This window comes from Stegostoma tigrinum, chromosome 13, assembly GCF_030684315.1.
Source record: "Stegostoma tigrinum isolate sSteTig4 chromosome 13, sSteTig4.hap1, whole genome shotgun sequence".
NCBI classification, from domain to species: Eukaryota; Metazoa; Chordata; class Chondrichthyes; order Orectolobiformes; family Stegostomatidae; genus Stegostoma; species Stegostoma tigrinum.
In genome coordinates, this window is record NC_081366.1 from 34,683,108 (window position 1) to 34,708,692 (window position 25,585).

At 42.5% G+C, this 25,585-nt stretch overlaps 1 protein-coding gene across 1 annotated transcript in view; it reads right to left on the reverse strand.

The window, feature by feature from the left end:
- Window positions 1-6,864: 6,864 nt before the first annotated feature.
- LOC125458098 (short transient receptor potential channel 7-like) overlaps window positions 6,865-25,585 on the reverse strand; it is a 123,133-nt gene continuing 104,412 nt past the window's right edge. The window contains exons 8-12 of the mRNA XM_048542992.1: window positions 22,897-23,092; window positions 17,416-17,631; window positions 17,036-17,119; window positions 10,910-10,985; window positions 6,865-8,062 (exon numbers count right to left, since the gene is read on the reverse strand). Coding sequence (XP_048398949.1) covers window positions 7,926-8,062; window positions 10,910-10,985; window positions 17,036-17,119; window positions 17,416-17,631; window positions 22,897-23,092 — 709 coding nt within the window. The 3' untranslated portion in view covers window positions 6,865-7,925. The remainder of the gene's footprint in view (window positions 8,063-10,909; window positions 10,986-17,035; window positions 17,120-17,415; window positions 17,632-22,896; window positions 23,093-25,585) is intronic.

Here is a 25,585-nt window from a genome sequence, read left to right on the forward strand (position 1 = left end):
TTGACTAAGTGCCCAACAATGTGTCAAGAGCATTTTTATTTTGGTAACATTTAGATATCCTTCATGTCATTTTTTTTAAAGGATCCACGTTAAAGGGTTGTGGACATTGTGCATTTGAGTATCTGAACCCTTTTTATAAGGGGTCACCAGAATGTCATTAGGGCATGCATTGAGAAGACCCTTTAGGGAATCACATAGCTGGTTTAAGGCTTTTACTTTTTTTGAAGCTTAGTTCCGAGGTACAGCTTGCTGAGAGAGAAGCTATTTCATTCATCCTTTGCCTATCTGAGAAAACTGTTTTGAGTATCCAGTGTTGGAACTGAAACTGTGATCCACATGTTCCCCTGAAAATCTGCTGAGGAATTATTCTGTGATTCCTCACAACCTCTTTTTGAACAAACTGCTTTTGAAAATCCCAGTGAAACCTCCCATGTTTAGTATCCATGTGTATGCAAGAGCAGTGCAAGTAATCAGAGTGAACATTTCATATGTTATCCTTTATCTCTTCAACAACTAATATATATGTATATGGCCAAAGTATTCCACCTCCCTCTCCCCCACCCCAGAGCTAAACTCTGCAGACAAAGTTTGTTTTATCTTCAACTGGTATGTAAGGAAATGTGATGGGGAGGAAAAGGGAAAATATTTATTCAGAAAGATAGAAAAGAGAAATTAAGTAGAAGTGGTTATTTTTGATAAGGAGAACATTGCAGAACCGGAGAAGAATTTTTCAGATTTGAAGGACAGAATCAACTTGGCTAAAGCGAAGGAATATGAAGGGTGTAATTACATTCTCAGTGTAATTGATAGGTCACCAACTAGTGGGAAGGATAAAGGAGATCGAGGATGAAATCTGCAAGGTGTAAACAGCATACACTGTTATGTTGTTTTGTTGGCCTTTTATTGACTCAGGTAATGGCAGTGTATGGGGCTGCGCTGAGCAAGTGTTCCTAGATTGTGTCCAGCAGAATTTCCTACAGCAGTATGAACCTAGAACAACAAGAAAGACATTGCTAGACCTGGTTGTTAGGAATGAAGTGGGTCAAGTAAAGTAAGTGACAGTAGAGAACTATTGAAGGGACAGTGACAGTTGTATCATAAGATTTAGGATGACAATAGGGAATTGTGTTTGTCAAACCAGAGTAAGAAAATCAACGAGCAGAGAGTGAACTTCAGTGGAACACATTCAAAGCTGGATTGGATTGACTGGAAAAACCATAGCTAGCTAATGGGAAACCTTCACGGAGGCGATGGTTTGAGTGCAGTCAGGTTTAAAATCCCTCAAAAGGGAAGGGTAGGACAATCCAATCCAGTGCTCCCTAGATGACAAAGGAGGTGCAAGTTTTTTTTTAAAAATGTGTGCCAATGATAGTATTTTTTAAATTCTCTTGAGGGATGTTGGTATCGCTGGCTGTCCAGCATTGATTGCCTGATCCTAGTTGCCCATGTGATGGTGGTGAGTTGCCTTTTTGAACTACAGAAGCTCGTGCTGTAGGTAGACCCATAACACCATTAGGAAGGGGTTTGCAGGATTTTGACCCAGTGATAGTGAAGGAACAGCAATATATTTCCAAGTCAAGAGGGGGAGTGACTTGGAGGGGAACTTACAGGGAGTGGTATTCCCATATATCTGCTGCCCTTGTCCTTGTGGGTGGAAGTGGTCATAGCTTTAGAAGGTGCTATCTAAGCATCCTTGGTGAATTTCTGCAGTGCATCTTGTAGGTTGTACACTGCTGCGCTGAGCATCAGTGGTGGATTGAGTGAATGCTTGTGAAAGTGGCGCAAATCAAGCGGGCTGCTTTGTCATGGATGGTGTCAAGCTTCTTGAGTGTTGTTGGAGCTGCACTTATCCAGATATGTGGGGAGTATTCCATCGCATTTCTGATTTGTACTTGGTACTTGGCGGCCATTCTTTGGAAGTCAGGAGGTGAGTTACATGTTGAGGTTTGCCTAGCCTCTGGCCTGCTCTTGTATTTATTTTGATTCTAGTTGAGTTTCTGGTCAATAGTAACCTCCAAGAATGTAGGTAGTGGGGGATTCAATGATGACAATGCCATTCAATGTCAAGGGGCACTAGTTTGATTCTCTCTTATTGGAGAGGGCCATTGCCTAGAATGTTACTTGCCATTTGTCAGCCTAAAACTTGAAAATTGTCCAGATCTTGTTGAATGTGGACTGCTTCAGTGTCTGAGGAGTCATGAATTTTGCTGGAATATACAAACTTGAAGATAGGAAAAAGAGTAAGCCATTTGATCCCTCATGTTGCTTTGCCTTTGGACACGGTCATGGCTTATCATCGAACTTAATATCCCAATCCTGGCTTGCCCCTCTATCCCTTGACCCATTTAGCTACAAAAGCTATATCCGCATCTTTATTGAAAACATGATGTTTTAGCCTCTACCATTTTCTATGGCTTTGTATTCCACAGACTCACCACTCTCTAGTTGAAGAAATTTCTGCTTATCTCAGCCCTAAAAGGCTTATCCCTTATCCTTAACCATGGCCCTGGTTCTGGACTCCCCAAACATTGGAAACATCCATCCTGTGTCTAACCTGTTGCTAGAATTGTATAGATTTCTTGAAATCCCCGCCTCATTCTTCTGAACTCCAGTGAACATAATCCTAACCAACTTAATATCTCTTCATATACCAGTCCCGCCATCCCAGGAATCAATTTGTTAAACCTTCACTGCACTCCCTTCTACAGCAAGAATATCCTTACTCTGATAAGGAGACCAAAACTGCACACAGTATTCCAGGCGTGGCCTCACCTGCATAATTCCCACTTCACCAACATGAATGCCATTATCTTCCCTCAGATATCCCGCAATCACTCTATATCCGCTACTGTACCAAGCCTCATACTCTATTACTCTCACAATTGTCTACAACATCTTCCTTCACTTGCTGTCATCTCCAACCTCCAAGTAACCCTGCCTGTCCCCTGTGTTGCCTACCCACTTGCTTGGAACACCTCCCCACCTACGTCAAAGCTTAACAGCTGGATTATCCACCTTACTCTCCCTGCCCTTTTATCATTCCAGAAGGAAAACAACTCGCAATAGGACAGTAAGAGTGAAGATGAGTTGTAGGCTGCTCTGCATTTAGGTTCTCACCCATTATGTGCACGGCATCCTCATTCTGACCACCCTGAGTGGCTGACTGACTGTGACTAAGCATCAGAGGCTGCCTTTAACTTACTGTGCTAGGATCTGCTGAGGAAAGGCCACCTCCCTTGATATGGCTGATAACCATGGCAGGCTTCCTGGAATTATGTGTGCACTAAATAGTAAGGTGTAGCAGAAGAAATGTAAGCTTGCTATCTCTGGTTGAATGCAAGGGAGGAAGGCAGGGATGCTCTGAGGATCCAGGTGAGCTAGGAGTGAGCACTATGGCAGTGAATGAAGAGCTAGGAAATGCAGTTTGATCCATTCTGAGAACTGGCTGTATGTCCTTGGGCACTCAATAGCAACGAATCACAATGATAGTTGCACGTGCAGCATTAAGTTACAGTAGCAAGCTGTAAGTGGATTGGAAATATACCAAAGGGTTCTTCGAGACATGCATACATCAGATCCCAATGCTCCTGCATGTTGGGTGCATGTAGCTGGTGCCCATGGAGCTCGGCCTGAGATGTTGGCACTGGGTCCAGTGTGGGGGTCCTTGCAGTAATCATTGGGCTGCAGTCACCAAGTAGTCACTCTGACTTCCACGCTGGAAATTATCCATTTAGCTTGCTCAGTGTATTTGGTAAACTAGGAAGCTGAATATTAACAGGATGAGTCATGCCATTAAGAAGGCATTTGACAAGCTATAATCCCCCCTAATTGGTAACTCCCTGCTGCTTAGTGAGAAGCTCACCTAACTGCTCATCAAATGTATAAAAGATAAAAAAAAGTTGCTCCCAACATGGAGGTAGGTTTCTTGTTATATTCTGCCCCATATCTTGCCGTAGCCCAATTTGTTCAGGTGTAAATAAAATTCTGCTATTGTTTTATTCTGTGAATGATCTGGAATGCATTGCACAAGTGAGTAATGGAAGCATATCTAACAGTCATATTCAAAGGAAACTTGCCTGGATATCTGAAGAAAAAATTGCAGGGCATTTAATGGGGTTTGCAAAACTAAGCCTATTTTTAAAATAAATCTTCCATCAATCAGATGATTAATGTTTTATTAAATAATGCTCATTGTGGTAGAACTGTTGACTTAACTGCTGTTTATCAAGTTAATGAATTAAACTGCCTTCTAATAAAACTCCACCTCTCTCACGAAGGGCCTGTTTAGTTAAAATACTTGCTAAAATTATTTGTTTAAGCCCCTTTCAGCTTCTGGATGACTTCCATCTCAGCTACATGAAATTCTTCAATTTTGTTGTGTTTTGTTTTGGGAAGAAGAATGGCAGCAAAGTGGTAAGTCATCTGGATGCCAAGTGAGGTGTGGCTATAATAGGTGAATGATATCTGGAATTTTATGGTGGATAAACCATGGCCCAATACTTTCCAATTGTTTTTAGAACACAGAGAAAAGGAATAAGACTGAAGATTCTCACTGAAGGAACTTGGAATGAGGATTCTTGCACAGAATGGAGTGTAGACTAGAAAATAATTGGTTTTTCACAATGAAGGGTGTGAAACATTCTGAGGATCTGCAGGTTACAGGTAAGAGATCCAGCACAGGCTTTGAAGACCGAATGGCCTCTCACCACAGTGTTATTTCTGTTGTTTTTGGAAATCTCGCTGTTACCATATCTAACCCTAGAGTGTAGTATGTACGTTTTGGTATTGAGCTGAGTTTAAGATAAGGTGAGCAGCATCTGAAACATTGAACACACAGCCCCTTCTCTAAATTTGCATTTTGGTTCAGAACATAAGGAATGGGAGATGGAGTAGTCTTTTGAGTTCATTTTGTCATTTGACATTCGTTCAAGGCTGATCAACTTGAACTTCATCCTTCTGCACTCACTTAATTTCACTTGATTCTCTTAGCACTTAAAAGTCAATTAACGACTATCTTGAAAATATTTGATGACTGAGGATCCATGGTCTCTGGGCAGAGAAATCTAAGGATTTGCAACCCAAAGTGAAGAAATCTTTCTCCGTCTCAGTCCTAAAACGCTAATCTCTTCTGGGAATAAGTTCAGGTTGAGCCTGGGCTGAATGACTTTAATGTGTGAAATCCAAGTATGGAACTGATTGAGGTTCCGAATTCAGGCCTGTCTCCTCACAAAGGTATCAGAAGGGAGTTGAGGCCTATGGAAAATGATATTGCCTGATGAGTTAGCTTGCACCTTGAGCAGGGGCTTCTGACTGTAGTTCCAGAGTAAACGTCTATGGATTATAGGGTTGCCATGAATTACAGCTGAGATATCAGGTATTACAACCATAATTAGCAATCACGTGCAAATTGTTGGTGAATTATTATTTGACTGTTTATAATATATTGACCGTAACCAGCATCAGTTTTTGATTAATTTTTTTGAGTTATTATTAACTATTGATGAACTCGGAGATTGTGCCATTCCGTGCAGCATCTTGTTTTTTTTCCACTTTGAGAACCCCTGCCCCACCTTTAGCTTCGTTTCTTCACAAACATCCATTTTTTTATCACCTACTTGCTGCAGAACTTCTTGTTCTTGGAACTCATTGCACAGCCACTGCTAGTAGAATCAAAACAAAGATATTCAACTCAGAAATGTTTTGCAAGATGGGATATAGGTGTTGTCAACTATGACTTGCTTTTCTTGTCGATCAAACATTTGTTTGGATCACCACACAGGAGCTATGACTATCCTAGCCTATGGAGATGGATGTGGGTTCTTATTGCAATATGCAATGAGCTTTAAACACTGGGAAATCAACAACCTGCCAGTACAATTTTCATCTATACTCTAGTATTCCCACTCACATTCTTTAGTTACACCATGATCCAGAGGTGTTTGAATAACCATCAGATACTATCCATGTTAAAACTGAAGTGAAAGTGGTTATTTTAGCGATTATTAGATTCTCACCTCTGCTTTCAAATCCCACATGGCCTCATCTTTTCTTTGTCTCTAATCTCCTCCAGTTCCACAAGTGTTTGGAATACCTCTACTCTGCTGTGGACACATGAGCACCCTCAATCTTATTTGCTCTACCAATCATGGCTATGTCTTCAGGCCCCTTTGCAACCTTTGTAAACTCTATCCCTCTTTTCCTGCTTTTACAACCTACATTTTTGACAAACCTTTGATTATCTAATGTATGATTCAGTGTCAAATTTTCAGTGCCATGGGACATTTTGTTAAGTTAATGCTTCCATTCCAGAGACTCGGATACAAGATCCAGATTTACACTGCACTGCAGTACCCAGGGCGTGCTGTGCTGCCAGAGTGCAATATTTTAGATTAGGTATTAAACTAAAGTCCCATCTACTTTCAAAGTTGGCTATTAAAGATATTATGGCACAGTTTTGGAGAAGATCAAAGAAATATACTTGGCATCCTGACCAACTTATTCCTCAATTAACACACAAGAATAAATTTTCTGGTGATTATCATATCACTCTTTGTAGAGATTCACAAAGCTCAAATTTGCATACATCATTGCAATAGTGACTACATGTCAAGTGTATACTGTATTGGCTACAAAATAGCTTGGGATAGCCTGAAGCTGTGAAAGGTGTTATATATGTAAAAGTCATTTTTAATATAAATGCACATTTTTTGAACCATTGTAAATATTGACATGTTCAATAACAGTGGTAAAATCACTCCAAATTCTACTTTTATTTAGGTTAAAAATAATAGTGTACAAGAGACTTTCAACATTAACCAGTTAACTATTGGTGTACTCAAACACATTTTTCAAACTGTGCTGGCTAATTGATAACTTTTGTTTTTATGACTACTATTGAAACAGCTACAAAGTTCATTTCTTTTGTAAAAACTACCAAGACTTCAATGCTTTTCCTTTTCAAATAAGTTGAAGTTCTGTCTTTTTTTCCTGACAGCAACATTTTTGTAGAATTTATAAATAATTTTCCCAAATGTTGATCTTCAGCAGATGAACAAAAGGAAGCCCTGTGTGACTGTGAAGCTCATTCAATATGAAGCCATAAATTATGTAAATTTGCATTTAGACAGAGGAACCAAAGGGTGTGTTTTCAGTCCAGTTGGCATCTTTTATGAAATCACCAACAATAGCAAAAGCTGGGCTTAAGACTAAGCGAAGCTGGGATCATCATTTGTGTTCTAATGTTTACTTGGCCAATGAAAGTTTGTTCGAAGTCTTAATAAGTTATTCTTCATTTATTAATCCACAAATAGAGTCAGTTAAAAAAACTTTCAAATTTAAAATCAAAACTTTTGATGCATATTTTTGAATTTTTCAGCATTACAGTCCAAAATGGGTCTGGTGGCAATCTGAGGTATTGATGACATTTCTTGACTCGCTACTAATTTTCAGTTAACTCTAGCATGGTAAGTGTACATTCCTTTTAGACTTTAAAATAAAATACTGTGGATCAGGCTTTGTTGCCAACCTTTGACCAAACCTCATGTTTTTACTGTAAAGGGGACATTTTTGAGCATGACACTAGCAGCTGTTGCTTTGGCAAGGCCAAAATGTGGGTGCTGATGGCTATTTCATAACCTATTGAATGCTGTTCTTAGGTGCATATATCAATGATACATACTCTATCCATTTGTCTTCACAATTCCTTACTGCCATTGTTGAATTTCAGTCCATTTTCATTTATTCTCTCAATTACATACCTTTCAGTATCATCCTGTTATGCACCGTGAAATAAACTGCCTGTCTGAAATCCCATTGTATAAAAATAATCCACTGTCTGCCTTGTCTCAACAATTTTTTTTGCCAAACATCTCATTTCTTTAAGATTTACTGAGATGGATGGTATCATTTTATGTTGTATTTATTTGTTATTTTTTAAAATTTTTGCCAAATTTGTCACTGAGTTGCTGAATGAGTTCTGCCAACTCCCCTGTTGCTTGGGACTTTTCTTCCAGGAGTTCATAACGAAGACTGGAAATGTCCTGTTTGATTTCCTTAAGTTCCCCTGAAATACAAGTACAAATGGTAGGAAGTGAGACTTTGGAAAATACAATTGTATATAAAAAAAAAAATGCACATATATAAAATGCAACTCCTATTCACACGTTAAATTCGGCTGAAGTGAAATTTGTTACTTTAGTGTCATTTAGTAGGATTAAAAAAGGTCATTTTATGGCTGCTCAGTCAGTTGCTTGAACAATGTTGTGATTGGAGAAGGCTCCCCATAGGCAGCTCCCGAAACAATTGGTTGACTTTGAGATATTTGATTTATACCAAAAACTTGACTCCCTTATAAAATCATTTAAAACTAGCTCCAGAAGAAATGAGAAGAAATATTTTACATTTGTAGACTTTCAGGTTCTAAGAGATCATCATTCTTTGTTGAATTAATTATTTTGTCTTTTGTCTATGTCTGTGCAGATGTCAAATGAGTTTCAGGGAACAAGCAGGCATTTTAATGCTCAACCTGTGCGTGACTCTACGTGCATCTATTTATAGGGCTTCCCAAAGTAGGGTTTTGGATTGCATAGTGAGCTGAAAGTCTGTGAACCCTGAAGCTGCAATGACAACTGCGTAACCTTGACTGACTAAGAGCAACTATGTTCTCCCAGTGGCAGACTCCCAATTTCACAGCTCCAACAGCCCCCATGCCAACCCACCTTGCTCCTGCCGAGGAGTCCCGGCAAAGTTCAAGCCTCAAAATGGTGTCAGAAGAGACAAAAGTTTGGGGAGCCCTGATCAACTAGAAATTGTTGCTTTCATTCTTTTATTTGGTCATGGGATGTGGGTGACTCTGGCGAGGTCAACACATATTGCTCATCCCTACGAAGCCTTGGAAAATATGGTAATAAGCATCCTTCTTGAACCGATGCTATCTTTGGGGTTTAGGGACACCCACATTCATGTTAGGAAGGGACTTCCAGGATGTTGATCCAGTGAATGAGAAAGAGCAGCAATATATTCACAAGTCAGGAAAAGAACTTTCAGGTGATGCTGTTCCTAGGCATCTGCTGCTTGATCTTCTAGGTGGTGAATGTTCCAGCATTGGAGGTGCTGTCAAAGAATCATTGGTGAGTTACTGCAGTGCATCTTGTAGACGTACATGCTGCTGCTGCTGTACGTTAGTGGTAAAGGGAATGAATATTGAATGTTGTAGATACTATGTCTCTCAAATGGGCCGCTTTGCCTCGGTTGGTGTCAAACTTCTTAAGTTATAAGCTGCATTCATCTGGGCAAAGTGATATTGATAGTGGGGCATTCTGTGATCATATTGGCATTGAATGTTTGGGGGCGATGGTTAGATTCTTTCTTATTGGAAATGGCCATTTCCTAGCACTTGTGTGGAGAGAATGTTACATGTCGTTTACCAGTCCAAGCTTCGACATTGTCCGTGCCTTGCTGCTTACGGACGTGGACTGCTTCAGTGTCTGAGAAATTGTGCAATCGTCGGTAAACATCTTCTCTTTTGATCTTATGATAGAGAGAAGGTCATTGATGAAACAGGTGTGGATTGTTGGGCCTCGGACACTACCCTGAGAAACTCTTCCTGGACCTGACACAATTGATCTCCAGCAACTAGAACCCTTACCTTATGTGAGTCCCACTAGCAAATTGTTTTTCCCTGATTCCCTTAAACTCCAATTTTGCTGGGATTCTTGATATCACTCCCAGCTGAATGCTGCTTTATGTGAAAGGGTGTCACTCTCATTTCACCCCTGGAGTTCAGCTCATTTGTCTATTCACCAAGACTGTAATGAGTGTGGGAGCTGCATAGCCAAACTGGGTGTCAGTGACCAGGCTATACCTTTAAAAGTGTCACTTAATTGCACTGTTGACAATCCCTTCTATCACTTTTCTGATGATAAGTATAGAAAGATATTTGGGGATTGGCTGGGTCAGATTTGTCCTGCTTTTGTGCACAAGACACAGCTGAGCAAATTTTCCACACTGTTGGGGGAGATGCCTGTGTTAAAGTTGCACTGGAATAACTCGATAGAAGCGTGTCTGGTTGGGATTCACACATCTTCAGTATAGTTGCCAGGATGTTGTCAGGGCGCATAGCTTTTGCACTATCCACTGTCTTCAGTCATTTCTTCATATCATGTGGTGTGAATCAAATTAGTTGACGACTGTCATCAGTGTTACTGAGAACCTCAGGAGGAGGTCAAGATGAATTATCCACTTGGCATTTAAAGATGGCTGCAAATGCTTTTGCCTTGTTTTAGAACTGAAGTGCTGGGCTCACCCAACATTGAGGTTGGAGACATTTCTGGAGCTTCCACTGCCTATTAGTAGCTTAATTGTCCACCCCCATTGACAGCTGGATGAGGCAGAACTGTAGAGCATAGACCTGATCTGTTGTAGCTTGACTAACCCTGTCTATTGCATGCTGTTGCCATTGTTTGGCATTGCAAGGAGCCCTGTGTTGTAGCTTCATCAGGTTGACAGGATATTTTTAGGTATGATTGGTGCTGGCCCTAGAATGCCATCCTGCACTCTTCACTGATGCAGGGTTGATCTCCCAGATTGAACATAATGGTAAAATAGGGGGCATTTAGGGACAACATGACAATAAGGGAAGGCATCCTCAATACAAAGCCATGACTTGATCTCCACAAGAATTGTGTGGTAGTTACTTCTACTGATTGTGTCCTGAACAGATGTATCTACCTCAGGTAGATTGGTGAGGGTGGGGTAAAATAAATTATTCCCTCTTGTGCATTGCCTCAAATGCATACCTGCATGTATCTACCATAAACTGGCCCTTTTTTTTTGGAGTTGCTTTACAAACTGGAAGACTAAAGCAAGCAGCCAGACTATGAAGCATTATAGTGCATATAGAACTACTTGCCTTCATTGACTTCATCATTTCCTCTGTCAACCTGTGCTTTGAGCACATATCGCTTTATTAATCGTTTCATAATCCTCTGCAAAATGTCAAAGAAAATATTTTTAGCATATACCAGGCAACAATACTAGTTCCAGCTTCCTAGGAAAGTACATCTATAGATCTGCCAATGCTTGGCTTGTTATTGCCCTGATCAAGGTACGGTTGATAAATACTTGATTATAATTTCTGACAACACTGATCTGCGTTCTTTCTCTACAACATAAAGTTGAACTCTATGCATGCCGTGACACTCCTGGAATATCTTAGCTGAGATGGTTTGTTAATATCTTCGTGAAACATTAAGGTCTTACATAAAGTACCGAGTAAAAAAAATTTTTGAGTGATGCAGTAGACTAAAACACTTTTTGACTTAGCAGCTAAACTTTGAATCTAGCTGGATGGAAGGATTAAAATGCTGTGCAACAACAAAATCTAAGGGGATCATATGGTAAATGAGAATCAAAATATAGCAGATGCTGGAAACTTCAAATAAAAACTTAGAATGCATGACCATCTGTAGAGAGAAACAGAGTTAACATTTCAGGTCATGATCTTAGATCAGTACTGATGGAAGGTTACAACTTGAATTGATAATTCCATTTCTTTCTGCAAATGCAACCAGAATTGCTCAGTATATTTATAGCATTTTATAACCATGCCAAATGAGATATCTCCTGGTCTTGGGCATGCAATGCAATATTGACCATTATATGATCGAGATTGACCATTTCACATCAGGGTAGATTGCAAGAAATCGAGAGCTTCCCTTGTGCAAAAAGGGATGCTATCTTGAATTTGAGCTCAGTCGATAGAACGTTCCTTTGTTACATCTGACTTGAAAGTGTTTTATGCTTGCATGGACGGTCAAAATTCGGAAAAGCTTTACATTTTCCACTCTGATATCTCGACGAGCATAAAAGTTCAAAATGTTTTTTATAGTCATGAAGACTAAATGAAGTAACCATACCACATCGTGAGCAAGAGACATTGCCAGGGACTGCGCACTTGGCAATTGGTGCTATGGGAGCACTGAATCATATCATTAGTCACTGTAGGTGGAATCTCACAAGAGAGTGAGCAATGTAGGCTTTGGTGGGATTTGGGGAAAAATTGGATGAGAGATCCAGAGGCCCCCACTTTAATGTTGGGAACAACCTGCTCCATCATTTATGTGTTTGACAAACGGCACAGCGAGTTTTTTGATAGGCAAGGTGAGTTGACAGTTATCTCTTATTAAATACTGTGAAGACGGCACAACTCAATTTATTAAAATTCAGCTTTCTATCTTACTAAATTCACCAAAATAGCTGAATGCCAAGAAGACTTATCATGGAAACTAGAGTGGGTACCTGGTGGACTTGGCTTGCGGCTTGCTCCAAAGGACTTCGTGCTGTGCATGACTAAATTGCAGTTCAGGGCATGTTCCACAGACAGCAGCCACATGTACCCCCTCATTCATGGAAATTTGTCACCTCTTCGATACACTGGCGGTCCACTGAGAAAGCACAAACCTACATTGCAGGGCGCACTAACAACTAGCTGAAAAGCTGTCGCAGGGTGGTTTTGCATACAGAGAGAGGCATTCCGCTTGCGGACTGGACCAGCCTGAATTTCGGGGCTGCTCACTTGCTATCTGAGCGCCCGCTCACTTAGCACCTACCTTTGATTTGATTTTATTTTGATTTGATTTATAACTTTCACATGTGCCGAGATACAGTAAAATAGAAAAGAATGCAGAATATAATGTTACAGTTACATTTACATGGCACAGCACCCTTGCTTTGCATTGTCATGCCACGCCTATTAACATTTCAGCAGAGTCAAAGGTTATTAGTACAGCCGTATTGGGGTGCTGTTCAGCACAGACACACAGGCTGCTTTAGATGCTTGTAGTAAGTATCTGTTTGTGGGACTATTGGAACATCTTGATTTATGGCACACTGTGACATCATTCTAACAGCAATAGCATGTACCAGCTGCTTGTGTGGCAAACACACTGAACATTGTTCAATCGATTGGAAACTGGTAGAGGCTAGTCCTCTGTCCAGTTTGGAGGGTGAGGTGCAGATGTTAGACGGAGTCTGCTGGTACCGTTAGTCAGGGCACAGTCTGCATACAGTCCAGGGACTTGGTCATATTCAAGGGATCTGTCCCAGCATAGTCTGATGTATCGGAAACAGTCGGTCTTCTGGGGCTATCACAGGCAGTTAGGGGAATGGTGTCTTGTCAGTCAGGAAGCTCAGGTGGCTGGTCAATCATGACTCGGAGCTGCTTGTCAAACTCAGTCAGAAGTCAGGTGAATACCGTCCTGGGGTTCCGTCCGGAGATTATTTAGAAGGGTGCAAGCAGCATGTAGAGGCAAAGGGGGGATTACTGCCAAAAGGCATGGGGAGTCAATCCTGTGGCGGGGGGGGGGGGGGGAAAGCGGAGGCATTTGCAGAGATGGGGAATAAACGGTGATGAGGGGAAACTCTATCTGAAGGGGCACTTTGTGGAAAACCATCTGAGCACCTGGTAGGCTACTGGAAGGGGGTGGATGTCAGCAAGCCTCTGGAGGAGCTCAGTGGGCATTGTTAATGTGTAATGTCCTGGGTTCAGGGGACAAGGAACACAGTTTTACATGAAAGAACAGTGAGACTCATTGGGGAGGTTGGGATATCTGGCTTTCAGGTGGAGCCTGATGCTGACAGTGTCCACCTCAAGCTGTGTTCCCTGCCATCACTTTCTGTTCTGGAGGTGCAAAGTGACTGACACCATGTCCACATTATGAGGAGTCAGGATCGCTTTGACGGGTGAAAGCATGGGATCCATTGTCTGCTGGATGAAAGGATGTTGAAGCAGCAAACACTTGAAGCGGTCATTTTAATATGTAATCACTTCATCACCATTTGTTTTGCATATAGTTTGAAGGTCAGATGCTGGTCAAAGGTGATTTGCAATATGCTTGCAAATTGAACTTGGGCATCTCAATGATTTGGAAGTTAGCAATAATGATACTACAAAAATCTGAAGGCCAGCTATGAGCCATGCAATTTCTAAAGGTTCTGTGTGAGTCACACAGCATCACTTCCTCATCTGTCATGTAAGTGTAATGATAGTCTGTACTGAATCAGTGAGAAGTTGAGTGTTTGATGTGAGTCCAAGATTGGTAGTGTGTCAGATTGTGGCTGGGACTCCCTTTCTCAACATCATTGGGTGGTCATTCAGCTGGCACAGCACCTTCAGTAAGTTGCTGTGGAGGTTGAGCCAAAATGTGTACAGATGATGGGGACAGGTCCCTTGTTATCAGCATTCCTTACTATGTGCAGGAGTGCACTCAGCCCTCTCTTTCAGGGTATGCCACTGAAAACTGCTCTGGCATTCCTATTGCTCCTTCTGTGCTCAATGGCAGTCCTTCCCACCTGAGTCCTGCACCCTGCTGCTGGTGGCATGTTGCTCTATGTGCCTGCCTATCAAATAAGGTGAGAATGGATGGAGGAGGTCAAGGGTCAACAACAAGCCCAGGAGAAGCAACAAGCCAGTGTGGAGAATGAGGAGCCCCCACATCAGAGATTTTGCTGTTGCAGGACCCCTCAGGATGCATGGGTGTACAGGAGATGCAAAGTTTTCCAGCCCTGAATCCAGTTCCTGGGGATGAGCAAGGTGCAATTATTGAAGTATGCTCTGCATGTCCCGGGATACCCTGATGGAACTGTGCTGGATGCTGAAACAGGACCTGAGGGCTATAGGAATCGGAGGCTATTCGCTCCCTGTGGTTGTGAAAGTGACAGCCACTCTGAATTTCTAAGCTGGAATTGGTTGTTGACCTGTGTGTGACCTCAGTCATGTACCTACAATCTGTCAGGACAGTGACTGCTGCCATCTTTGCAAGGTCACTTTGTTTAACTATGGTGAGGCCAGTGCTACAGCCTGGCCAATAGGACTTGGGAACATGGCTCAGTTATCCTCAATGCAGCTGGGTGAACAGCACTGTGTGGCTCTGAGGGGGCTGGAACACAACTCTACAGAGTTCACCAGAAAAAGTTTCCATTCCATGAATGTACAGGTCATCAGTGATCACTCTTACCACTTCTAGATGGGTGTTCCCACTACCCTGGCAGCAGCCATGGCTCCTATATCCTGGAGCAATCTCTTATTCCTGTTGTGTTTGAGGGTCCACGTGCCTTACAAACCTGTCTCCTGGGGAAAAAATGCCTATCCACTGTGACCATGGCTCATGACAGCAATGCACGAACCCTGGTTGGACATGCAGTGCAAGAACAGGGCTGCCTGTGCCTCAGTCAGGACCATGGTGGAGCAGATGATGTGGCTGCTGAACGTGTATTTTCATGGTTTAGACCGGTTTTGGGGGAGCCCTCTAGTAGAGTCCAGACAGTGTGTGCTGCGTCATCCTAGTGGCTGTGCGTAATTGGACAAGATAACGTTCTGGATGCTGAGGAAAATTTGGTGGGGTGTGGGGGAGGGTAGCAGGGGAGAGCGGTTCTGGATCAGTCTTCCAAGAAGGATGATGAGGACGAGGACATTGGAAAGCAGGAAGCTGTTCTTGTCCATGACAGAACTCAGCTGCATCTGGTGATACAAGACAGAGAGAACCTCACTGACAGCCATTTTCAATCGATGATAGCTGGGTGCAGTAGACCACCGTAGATTGTAAAAGATTTGTCAGTCATGATACACAGATCTGATTTGCACTGTTGGGGTGAACAGTTGGTTTTGTTTGCGTTTGATTTGCAAAGGATAACCCAGGAAACTACAGACCTGCCAGTTTGACATCAAATGTGGGAAACTGATAGAGGCCATAATAAGGGATAAGATAATATACACTTAAAGAAAAGAAAGCTAGTACTAGACAGACAGCATGGTGTTATCAAGGGTAGGTCATGTCTGACAAATGTAATTGTGTTCTTTGACGAGCTGACACAGGCAATGGATGAGGGTAGTAAGGAGGATACTGTATATTTGGACTTTCAGAAAGCATTTGAGATGGTGCCACATGGCAGGTTGGTTAGAAAATTAGAAATGTTTGGGATTGATGGGTCTTTGGCAGTTTGGATTCAAAGTTGGCAGAAGATGAGAAACAGGCACTATGAATAGATGGGCATTTCTTAGTCTGGACGTGACATGAAAGTGATGTTCCCCAGGGATTGGTGTTGGGACCTTTTGCTTTTTCTGATTTTGTACAAATCGTTTGGAGATGGGTATTATGGTCAAAATCTTTAAATTTGCAGATGATAATAAGGTAGAGAATAATGAATTGGTGAAGATGGTGTTGAATGCCTTCAGAGGGGCATTAACAAATTGGCTAAATGGGCAGACACCTGGTGCAGGGAAATGTGAGATCATGCATTGTTGTAGAAGAAATACTGAAAGACAACAAAGGCTCCATGATACAACTTTGAGAGCAGTATAGTAGCAGACGGACCTTGCAGTTCAAGCGCACAATTCTCTGAAGGTGGCCAGGCAAGTTCAAACAGATGTTAGAAAGGCGTATAGGATCCTTGGGTTTATAAATAGACCCATAAAGTATAAAAACAAGGAAGTGATGCTACACCTGTATAAATCATTGGTCAGACCACACTTGGCATATTGTGTTTAGTTCTAGGCAACTTTATTTAAGGAAGGATGTTAAAGCCCTGGAGAGAGTTCATAGGAGGTTTACTGTAGGACATTCTTCAGCATCACCAGTTGTGTCTCTAATTACTGTTTGTGGAATCCTATCTTGCAGCTGCATTTGCCAGAACAACCACTATTAACTTTACTTCAGAGTTCCTGTATGTATCTTAAGCACTTTGAGACTATGTGGTGTTAGAAGGCATTAAATACATGCAAGTAAATGTTTGTTTTAAAAAAAAAGTACTGCTTACGGCAAATCCAAGCAATCCCATTATGATTTATAATTTGATTTATGCACAAAACACAAAGGATTGTGCTTTAGATGTTTTTAATGAGTTCAAAGTATTTGCTTTGTATTATTGTATTTTCTGCAATGAAGTGTGAAATGCAATCTAATATCTCCCTCTGGCGGAAGTTATGCACACTGTCATACTGTTGGGTAAATCTATAGTACAACTTGTGAAGGTTACTAACCTGATATCTTGTCGGATTGCTAATTGGCTTTTTCAGACCACAACCTTCTGAACCTCTAGGATTAGATTTATAGTGGTGATCTGGCTGGAACGGAATTGAATGTAGGTTTATTTTGTAATGGTAATACTTTGCTTACAATCAAATTTCTATATTTCAAAGAAAAAAATCCATTTAGTTGGCTGTTAAGAACTTTTAGATCCTTAGTTGCATGATAAAACACCTCAAAACTATGAGTTCTGTATAATTAGTTTAAAATAGAAAATTGGAAGTAGGTTTTCAATTAAAATATTCTCCAATTAATAAGAACAAATTGGTGAAAATGAGACTGGAAAGCAAACATTTTCCATTATTTACAAATACATAAAATTTGCAAACACTACCTTAGAATTCAGCATGCCCATTTCAAGGTCACCCTCAGATTTTTGCACCTTGGATTTACACAAATTTATAAGGCAGGTTTTTATTTTTGATATAAGGTAGTAAATGGATTTTGGGCTTGGTATAAGGTTGAATGGTGCAGGCAAGGTTCTCCCTTCATCAAAGTAAGATAACCAGAGCTTAGCTCGAGCAAATTTCCACTCGACATCTGCATCCTCCTGTGTGAAGAAAAGAAATGGTGGGTTGATAAGTATTCTGCAGTTAAATTGTGAATGAGATGGTGAATTGGACGTACTATTTCTCAACTTTACTACAACTATATACATTACAGCTCTCGTTTTGATGAATAAGCAGGGCAAAACATAATAACCAGCTGTGTAGTTTCATCTTATTTTTCATACTTCATTTCAAGCCATATGACCCAGTCTATTTTTGGCTTTGACATGCCACATATAATTCTATGTACAATTCTAACCTCAACGTGGTCATACTCACAGAAAACTAAGCAAAAACAATGTTTTAATCAGAGAACCATTGAATATCATGCTAATTTTAAATTAGTTGTATGTCTGAGTAATTATGCAAGATGTTGTAAGGATTCTCTGTTTGGATACAGGCTATTTGAAAACCTTGAGTTCTTTGTGTTGTAAGCTAACTCACTCACCTCTTACCTGAAATATTGACTGGATCATTATTGTGCACCCAGTTTCTTTTACTGTGGTTTGATTGGTTTTTCCATTCAACAAGTGAGATTTTCAAGTATGTGAATCAGCTAATGTTCATCATGAACATTAATGATAAGACATCTTGAAGGATTTGATTCATGGTAATTGACAGAACGATTTGCGATCTTAGTTTTTTTAGAAATGGACCGTATGTCTTTTCTCAGTACGCTCCGCCTTGTGCCTTAAAATGTGAAAAGTAAATCAAATTTGAAATAACTGCAAAAAGGCAATTATCCCACGACAAAGTCACTCTTTCTTTATTTACTTGTATACGGTACACTGGCTGTGACCAGCCACCTCGGGGTAAGTCCCTTGAACTTAGGAGATTCTAATCTCATGTTTATTTTGGTCAGCCAGGGTTTTCCTGATTGGGCTTGTTAACCTGAGCCAAATCAAGGGCCTCGTAGTGAACAAGGTCCATCACTTCATCCATACACCCTTAGTCCAGGGGTGTAGGCCTGGCCTTTCTTTTGTAGCTTTACCTGGGACATTTTTGCCCCAGGTCTAGTTCGTCTGAATCGGACTCTGACACGAGCAGCGTGTACTGTCTCGTGTCTGGAGTGTCTTGGGAGAGTTTCCTCCTCCTCTTCTGGTGGTTATGGTGTTGAGGCTCCATCCATCTCAGACGCTGAGGTTTCCTTGACACTATACGGATAGGGAGAACCTACGGTTTCTGACAGGCCTTCTGGCTATTCTAACGAGCCTGGTGTGTTTAGCTCCTGCCCCATTTGTGAGTTAACAGCTTTCAGGTGATCCAGGTGTTTGTTCAGGACTGTATCACCTTACCCAAATTATGTAAGTCATGGGATCTGACCTCGTGTCAACCTCTACTGAATTAAATTGTCTCTCTGTCTGAGAGGAGGCCTGTGGCTAGCGTTGGCGTTCATGCTGCTGCTTCACGTCCCCCTCCCCTGCCCCGGGAAGATCAGGTTTAACCCGGTGTGGTGTCTTCTCCCCAGCACCAACTCAGCTGGGGCTATTCTTGCTAAATGTGTGGGGCGATCCTGTAAGCAAACAGGGACCAGAGCAGTTTGATATCAAGCGACGCTGTGGGCTGCTTTATGCCTGCCTTCAAAATTTGGACCACTCTTTCCACTACACCATTGGGCGATGGATGGTATGCGTCACATGCCATTTGACTTTAGGAAATATTTGAATTCCCGGCAGGTAAATGACTTCCCATTGACCAATACTTCTGGGAGTCCATGTATCACGAGCGATGGTTGCAGCTCGTCAATCATTATCCCTGTGTTTGCCGAATGAGCTTTATACACATCCAGCCACTTTGAATGACCAGGAACATTGACTCCACGAAAGGACTGGCATAGCTGACATGCAACTGAGTCCAGGGTTTACATGGCCATTCCCAAAAAATGTGGGGTGATGCTGGCAGCAATTATTGTTCTTGTTGGCACTCTGGGCCACTGCCCCACCAACACAGCTATGCCAGCATCCAGACCTGGCCACTAGACACAGCTTCTTGCTAGCTTCTTCATCTTGGAAACCCCCAGATGAGCCTGGCAGAGTTCAGCCAGGGACCTTCATTCTGGACACTCACCCTTATGCTGCCTTCTCTGGTGATCTGGTCTGGCAGGTCCAGAAAGGTTTCAATCTGGGGTGGCTCTTCTGCTTTCCCCCCATTACCACCAGCTGTTTGTTTTACTAGGACAGGATCTTTTTGTCTCCATCTTTGAACATTGTCAGCAGTGATTGGGTGTCCAGGAAGTTTAAAACCGAAATGGCATCTTTCAGGGGGGTCACCATGGGTGGAGTATCAGCCAGTGGGAGGTATCCAAAGGCTTCCGTATTAGCCACTTGGCTTTCTGGACGGTGTTCTAACTCGTATGTGCTGAGAATAAGTGCCAAATGCCAAATTCTACCAGATGCTATGGGCGGCACTGCCTTGTCTTCCTTCAGTGGCCATAGCAAGGGTTTGTAATCTGTTACTGTGACAAATTCACATCTGTAAAGGTACTGAAGGAACACCCCGTACTGAAGATGACTGCCAAACCCTCCTTGTCTAATTGGGCCAATTTGTGTTCAGCGTCAGCCAAAGTCTGGGAAGCATACACTCTTGGATGTTCCTCACTGGTGAACCAATGCTACTTTGATATTGTATGGAGAGGCATTATATGTCAGCACTACCTTTCACTTTGGATCATAGTGGGCCAGCACCTTAGATGTCTATTGCTGCTGTTTCACTTGCCTAAAGGCTACTTCTTGACTATGTGACCATTCCAAGGTTGATCCTTTTTCAATAGCAAGTGAAAGGGTACCAAGATTGAGGGCAGGTTACATATTAATTTTCTGTAATAATTCACTAACCCAATGTAAGACCTAAGCTTCAGTACAGATGTGGGCACCTTTGATTGCTCTCCTTTTGTTCTCCAATGGGTGTAAACTGGTTTTGTTGACTCTGTAACCCAAGTAGGTCACTTGGGGTGACTGGAACACACATTTTTACCTTCTAAGGCATACGCCAACTTGGGATAAATGTTTAAGCACTATATCCAAGTTCTCCAGGTGCTCTTTATTGGTCTTCCCCATTATTAGTACATCATCCAGATCAATGGCAACCTGGGGTAGCCCTTGTAAAACGTTCTCCATGGTCCACTGAAAAAGGGCACAGGCAGATGACACACCAAATGCCAGTCTTGTATGTTGGTATAAACCCTTATGGGTATTAATTGTAACGTACTTCTGGGTTTTCCCCATCAACTGCAATTGCAGGCAGGTTCATCAAGGTCCAGCTTCATAAAGGACACTGATTTGATGATTCCTTCACTCTCCAGCCAACTGATTCCCACCCCTACTTTTGCCCACAAGGCAAATGGCACTGGGCAGGCCTTGCAAAATCACTGAATTGCTTCCTGGTCAACATGTAAAGTGGCCTTTGATAGTCCCAAGCCCTTACTGAAAATCTCCTGGTTAATTCTCTAGGACTTCACTGAAGCAACCATTTTCTAATTGAAAAATGTTGAGCCTGTCTTGGTGAATCTTTTTCAACCAACTTCACCTCAACAGACTTGGCCCCGAACCTCTTACTACCATCAGTGGTAACGGCACCAACTGCTTCTCATTGGAGATTGGAACTGAAGTTGTACCGTTAATTTGCAATGGTTCCTCAGTGTATATTCTTAGACTGGCTGACATCTTGTGCAAATTTAAGGGTTGGAGTCCTGAGCAAATCTTATTAAAGACAGGCTCTGCAACCACAGATTTAGTTATGCTGGTATTAACCCCCATGGGAGCTGGGTGACCTTTTAAACAAGCATTAATTTTAATTGATTGCAATTTTCATGTTGCTAAGCTATTTAATTGTTCCAACCCACACGTAGGGGGACTTGAAAGGATGTTCACTCTCTTGGATACCAGCCTCCGAGTTTTCTTACTCAAGTAAGGCTTTAAGGACTCCTTTGCTGTCCTGAGTTTGCATACCAAGAGCAATTACAATGGCTCGCTGGCCCAGCTCCTGAAGAATTTTTTAAGACACTTGGGCTGAGGCTTGGGTTTGTTGTGGGGTTCTATTTTGGCCTGTCCTAGGGTTCTTCTGCTCAGGATATGCCCTGCGTGAGCCAACATTCAAGTGGCGTTCCTCAAGCTCAGTAGGACAGGTCAGGGAATCTACTTCCATTGGGATGCCCTGTAGCTCCCATGCTCACTTCCCACATTTTTAAATGACAAAGCCAGTTGTAGTGCCTATTTGAAGTCTAGTTGGGCTTCAGCTAGAAGGCACCTCTGCATGGTAACATCATTAATCCCTCAAAACGAACGGACTGTCAACACCTCATTCATGGTTAACCCAAAATCACATGCCTCTGCCAGTCATCTTAACCTTGTCAAAAATCCCGATTCAGATTCTCATGGTTCTCTAACAGCCTAAAAAACCGATGGCATCTCAGAATTAGAGGAGGTTTGTATTTGTAATATTCCTTAAACAACTTTGTGAACTCTTGAAAGGTTTTAGTGTTTGGTGCCTCTGAGAAAGTTAAGCCGTTTGTAACCAAAAATATTGCAGGTCTGCAAGCAGTCAGAAGGATCACTTGTTACTTTTCATCTGCCCAATGTCATTAGCCCGGAAACAAATATTACATTCTCTCCTCATACTTGGCCCAACCTTTTGATGGCAGGATCAAATGACTGTAGCAAGCGAATGTTCTTCAGGCACTTACTGTCCCACTTTCAATCACCAGGGTGGGGGCTGCAGTGCCCGCGCTGAGGGGTGGGGGCTGCAGTGCTGGCAAATGTGCGAATGAAGTGATGCGTGAGGTGTTCATAATTCAGCATTTTATGAATGAAGGTATAAACACCAAGGCCAACACCAGCACCTCTGTTATTCCCAGAAATAATTACCTTCATCAACACCAGCATATGAGTTGGGATGTTTTAGTCTGGATCAGCCACCTGCTGATTTTGATAACTAACTTGGGTGGGAAAGTTTCCTAAAATTCCCTAATTTGCTTTTGATCAGTCTGTTTTATGGGTGGAGATTTAATGTCTTTGTGGTAATTGTTAATCCTGATTTTTTTCTCATTCTCAACTGATCTGTTTGTTCCCATCTTTTTGTTGGCAAATTGGGAAAGAACTAACATAATGCTTGTAATGCTACATTTACACTTTGTATAACCTGTCCATGTACCGAACTGTGTACTGGTTACTGATTTAGAGTGCATGCACACTAATACTTTGAATTAAGTTTTTCAAACATTCTGTAACTTTGAAAATGTAATTTCTAAAGATAAATCTATAAAATCATACCTCAATTTCTTGATACGAGCTGTTGATCATGGCTATTAGCATATTAAGCAGTACCACCACCATCGTAACATTATACACTCCATACAGGATGTACCCTATGTTCTCAATAAACTTGTGATCGTACTTGAGAACAACAGATATCACTTCTGACAAGCCAAATATCGACCAGAATAAGGTTTTGAAACTCTCTTCAACGCTAAAAGAATGGGAGAGAATACTGAACAGATGATACAATATTAATGTAAATAATTTCAAAGATTGTCGGTCACTTTTCATGACAAATTATCTTCTGCATTTAAGAGCAAGGTTGACTGCTATTTTTTGTTTAACAGAAGGACTCCACAAGTTGAAAAAGAAAGAACAACCTGTGCTATTTGACAGTTAACAAGGTGTAGACTGGAGGAACACAGCAGGCCAAACAGCATCAGAGGAGCAGAAAGGCTGACATTTCGGGCCTAGACCTTTCTTCAGAAAAGGGGGAGGGGGAGGGGGAGAGGGCGAGGCAGAAAGAAGATGGAAAGAGGAGAAGATAGCTGGAGAGGAGACAGACAGGTCAAAGAGGCCTGGATGGAGCCAGTAGAGGTGAGTGTAGGTAGGGAGGAGATAGGTCAGTCTGGGGAGGACAGACAGGTCAAGGGAGCGGGATGAGGTTAGTAGGTAGGAGATGGGGTTGGGGCTTGGGGTGGGAGAAGGGGATAGGTGGGGGGGAAGGACAGGTTATGGAAGCAGGGACTAGCTGGGCTGGTTTTGGGATGTGGTAGGGGGAAGGGAGATTTTGAAGCTTGTGAAATCCACATTGATACCATTGGGCTGTTGGGTTTCCAAGCAGAATATTAGTTGCTGTTCCTGCAACCTTTGGGTAGCATTGTTGTGGCACTCCAGGATGGACATGTCGTCTGAGGAATGGGAGGGGGAGTTGAAATGGTTCACGTCTGGGAGGTGCAGTTTATTGCGAACTGAGCGTAGATGTTCTGCAAAGCGGTCCCCAAGCCTCTGCTTGGTTTCCCCCGATGTCGAGGAGGCCACAATGGGAACAGCAGATGCAGTATACCACGTTAGCAGATGTGCAGGTCTTCTTGGGGCCTGGGATCAGGCTGAGGTATAGGGGCAGGTGTAGCACTTCCTGCAGCAACAGGGAAAAGTGCCTGATGTGGTGGGGCTGGAGGGGAGTGTGGAGCGGACAAGGGAGTCCTGGAAAGTGTGATCCCTCCGGAAAGCAGATAAGGGTTGGGAGGGAAAAATGTCTTTGGGGTCAGATTGCAGATGGTGGAAGTGTCGTTGGATGATGCATTGGATCTGGAGGTTGGTGGGGTAGTATGTGAGGATGAGGGGGATTCTGTTTGGTTGTTATTGTGGGAAGGGGGTGTGAGGGATGAGTTGCGGGAGACACGGTCGAGGGCACTGAGGGTGGGATGTTGTGGTCCTTGAAAAATGAGGACATCTGAGATGTACAGGATTGGAATGCCTCATTCTGGGAACAGATGTGGCAGAGGCGAAGGAATTGGGAATAGGGGATGGCATTTTTGCAGTAAGGTGGGTGGGAGGAGGTGTATTTTAGGCAGCTGTGGGAGTCGGTGGGCTCGAAACGGATATCGGTTTCTAGGTGATTGCCTGAGATGGAGACAGAGAGGTCCAGAAGGGGAGGATGTGTTGGAGATGGTCCAGGTGAACTTGAGGTTGAGGTGGAAGGTGTGTTGGTGAAGTGGATGAACTGTTCGAGCTCCTCTTGGGAGCATGAGGCGGCGCTGATACAGTCATCGATGTAACGGAGGAAGAGGTGGGGTTTAGGGCCAGTGTAGATACAGAAGAGGGACTGTCCATGTAACCTACAAAGAAGCAGGCATAGCTTGAGCCCGTACGGGTACTCATGGCTACCCCCTTTGTCTGTAGGAAGTAGGAGGAATTGAAAGAGAAGTTATTGAGGGTGAGGACGAGTTCAGCTAAGTGATGAGGGTGTCACTGCAGGGGCCTGGTCGGGCCTGTGGGACAAGAAGATGCAGAGGGCCTTTAAGCAGTCTGCATGGGGAATGCAGGTGTATAGGGACTGGACATCCATGATAAAGATGAGGTGTTGGGGAACGGGGAATTGGAAGTTCTGGAGGAGGTGGAGGGCATGGGTGGTGTCATGGACATCGGGAGTTCCTGGACCAAGGGGGAGAAAATGGAATCAAGATAGGTGGAGATGCCTTCGGTGGGGAAGAAGCAGGCAGTGACAATGGGTTGACCAGGGCAGGCAGATTTATGGATTTTGGGAAAGCGGGCGGTGCAGGGTTGGGGAACGATGAGGTTGGAAGCTGTGGGTGGAAGGCCACCTGAGGTAATGAGGTTGTGGTTGGTTTGGTGATCAGGGGTGGGGTCATGATCAAGGGTGCTGTAGGAGGTGGTGTCAGAGAGTTGCTAACAAATAGCAATGTGTGACAATATTGAAATAGAGTAGTTAGTAACATTGCTTGAGCATTGTGTAGATATTTGAATTACTTTAGGTTTCCGTTTTAATTGAAACAAGAAAACACTCATGAGGCTGACAGTTTAGTGTATGTACATATGTATCCCTATCTCAGGTTACTGGACATGACCCTGCCAGAGGTGTCAAGGTTGCAGGAGTTCCTTTATTTTTAATAGTGAATGTCCATATAAATAAAAGGCTCATCAATATGCTGAAGAAGACCAAGAGACCAAGACCAGGGCA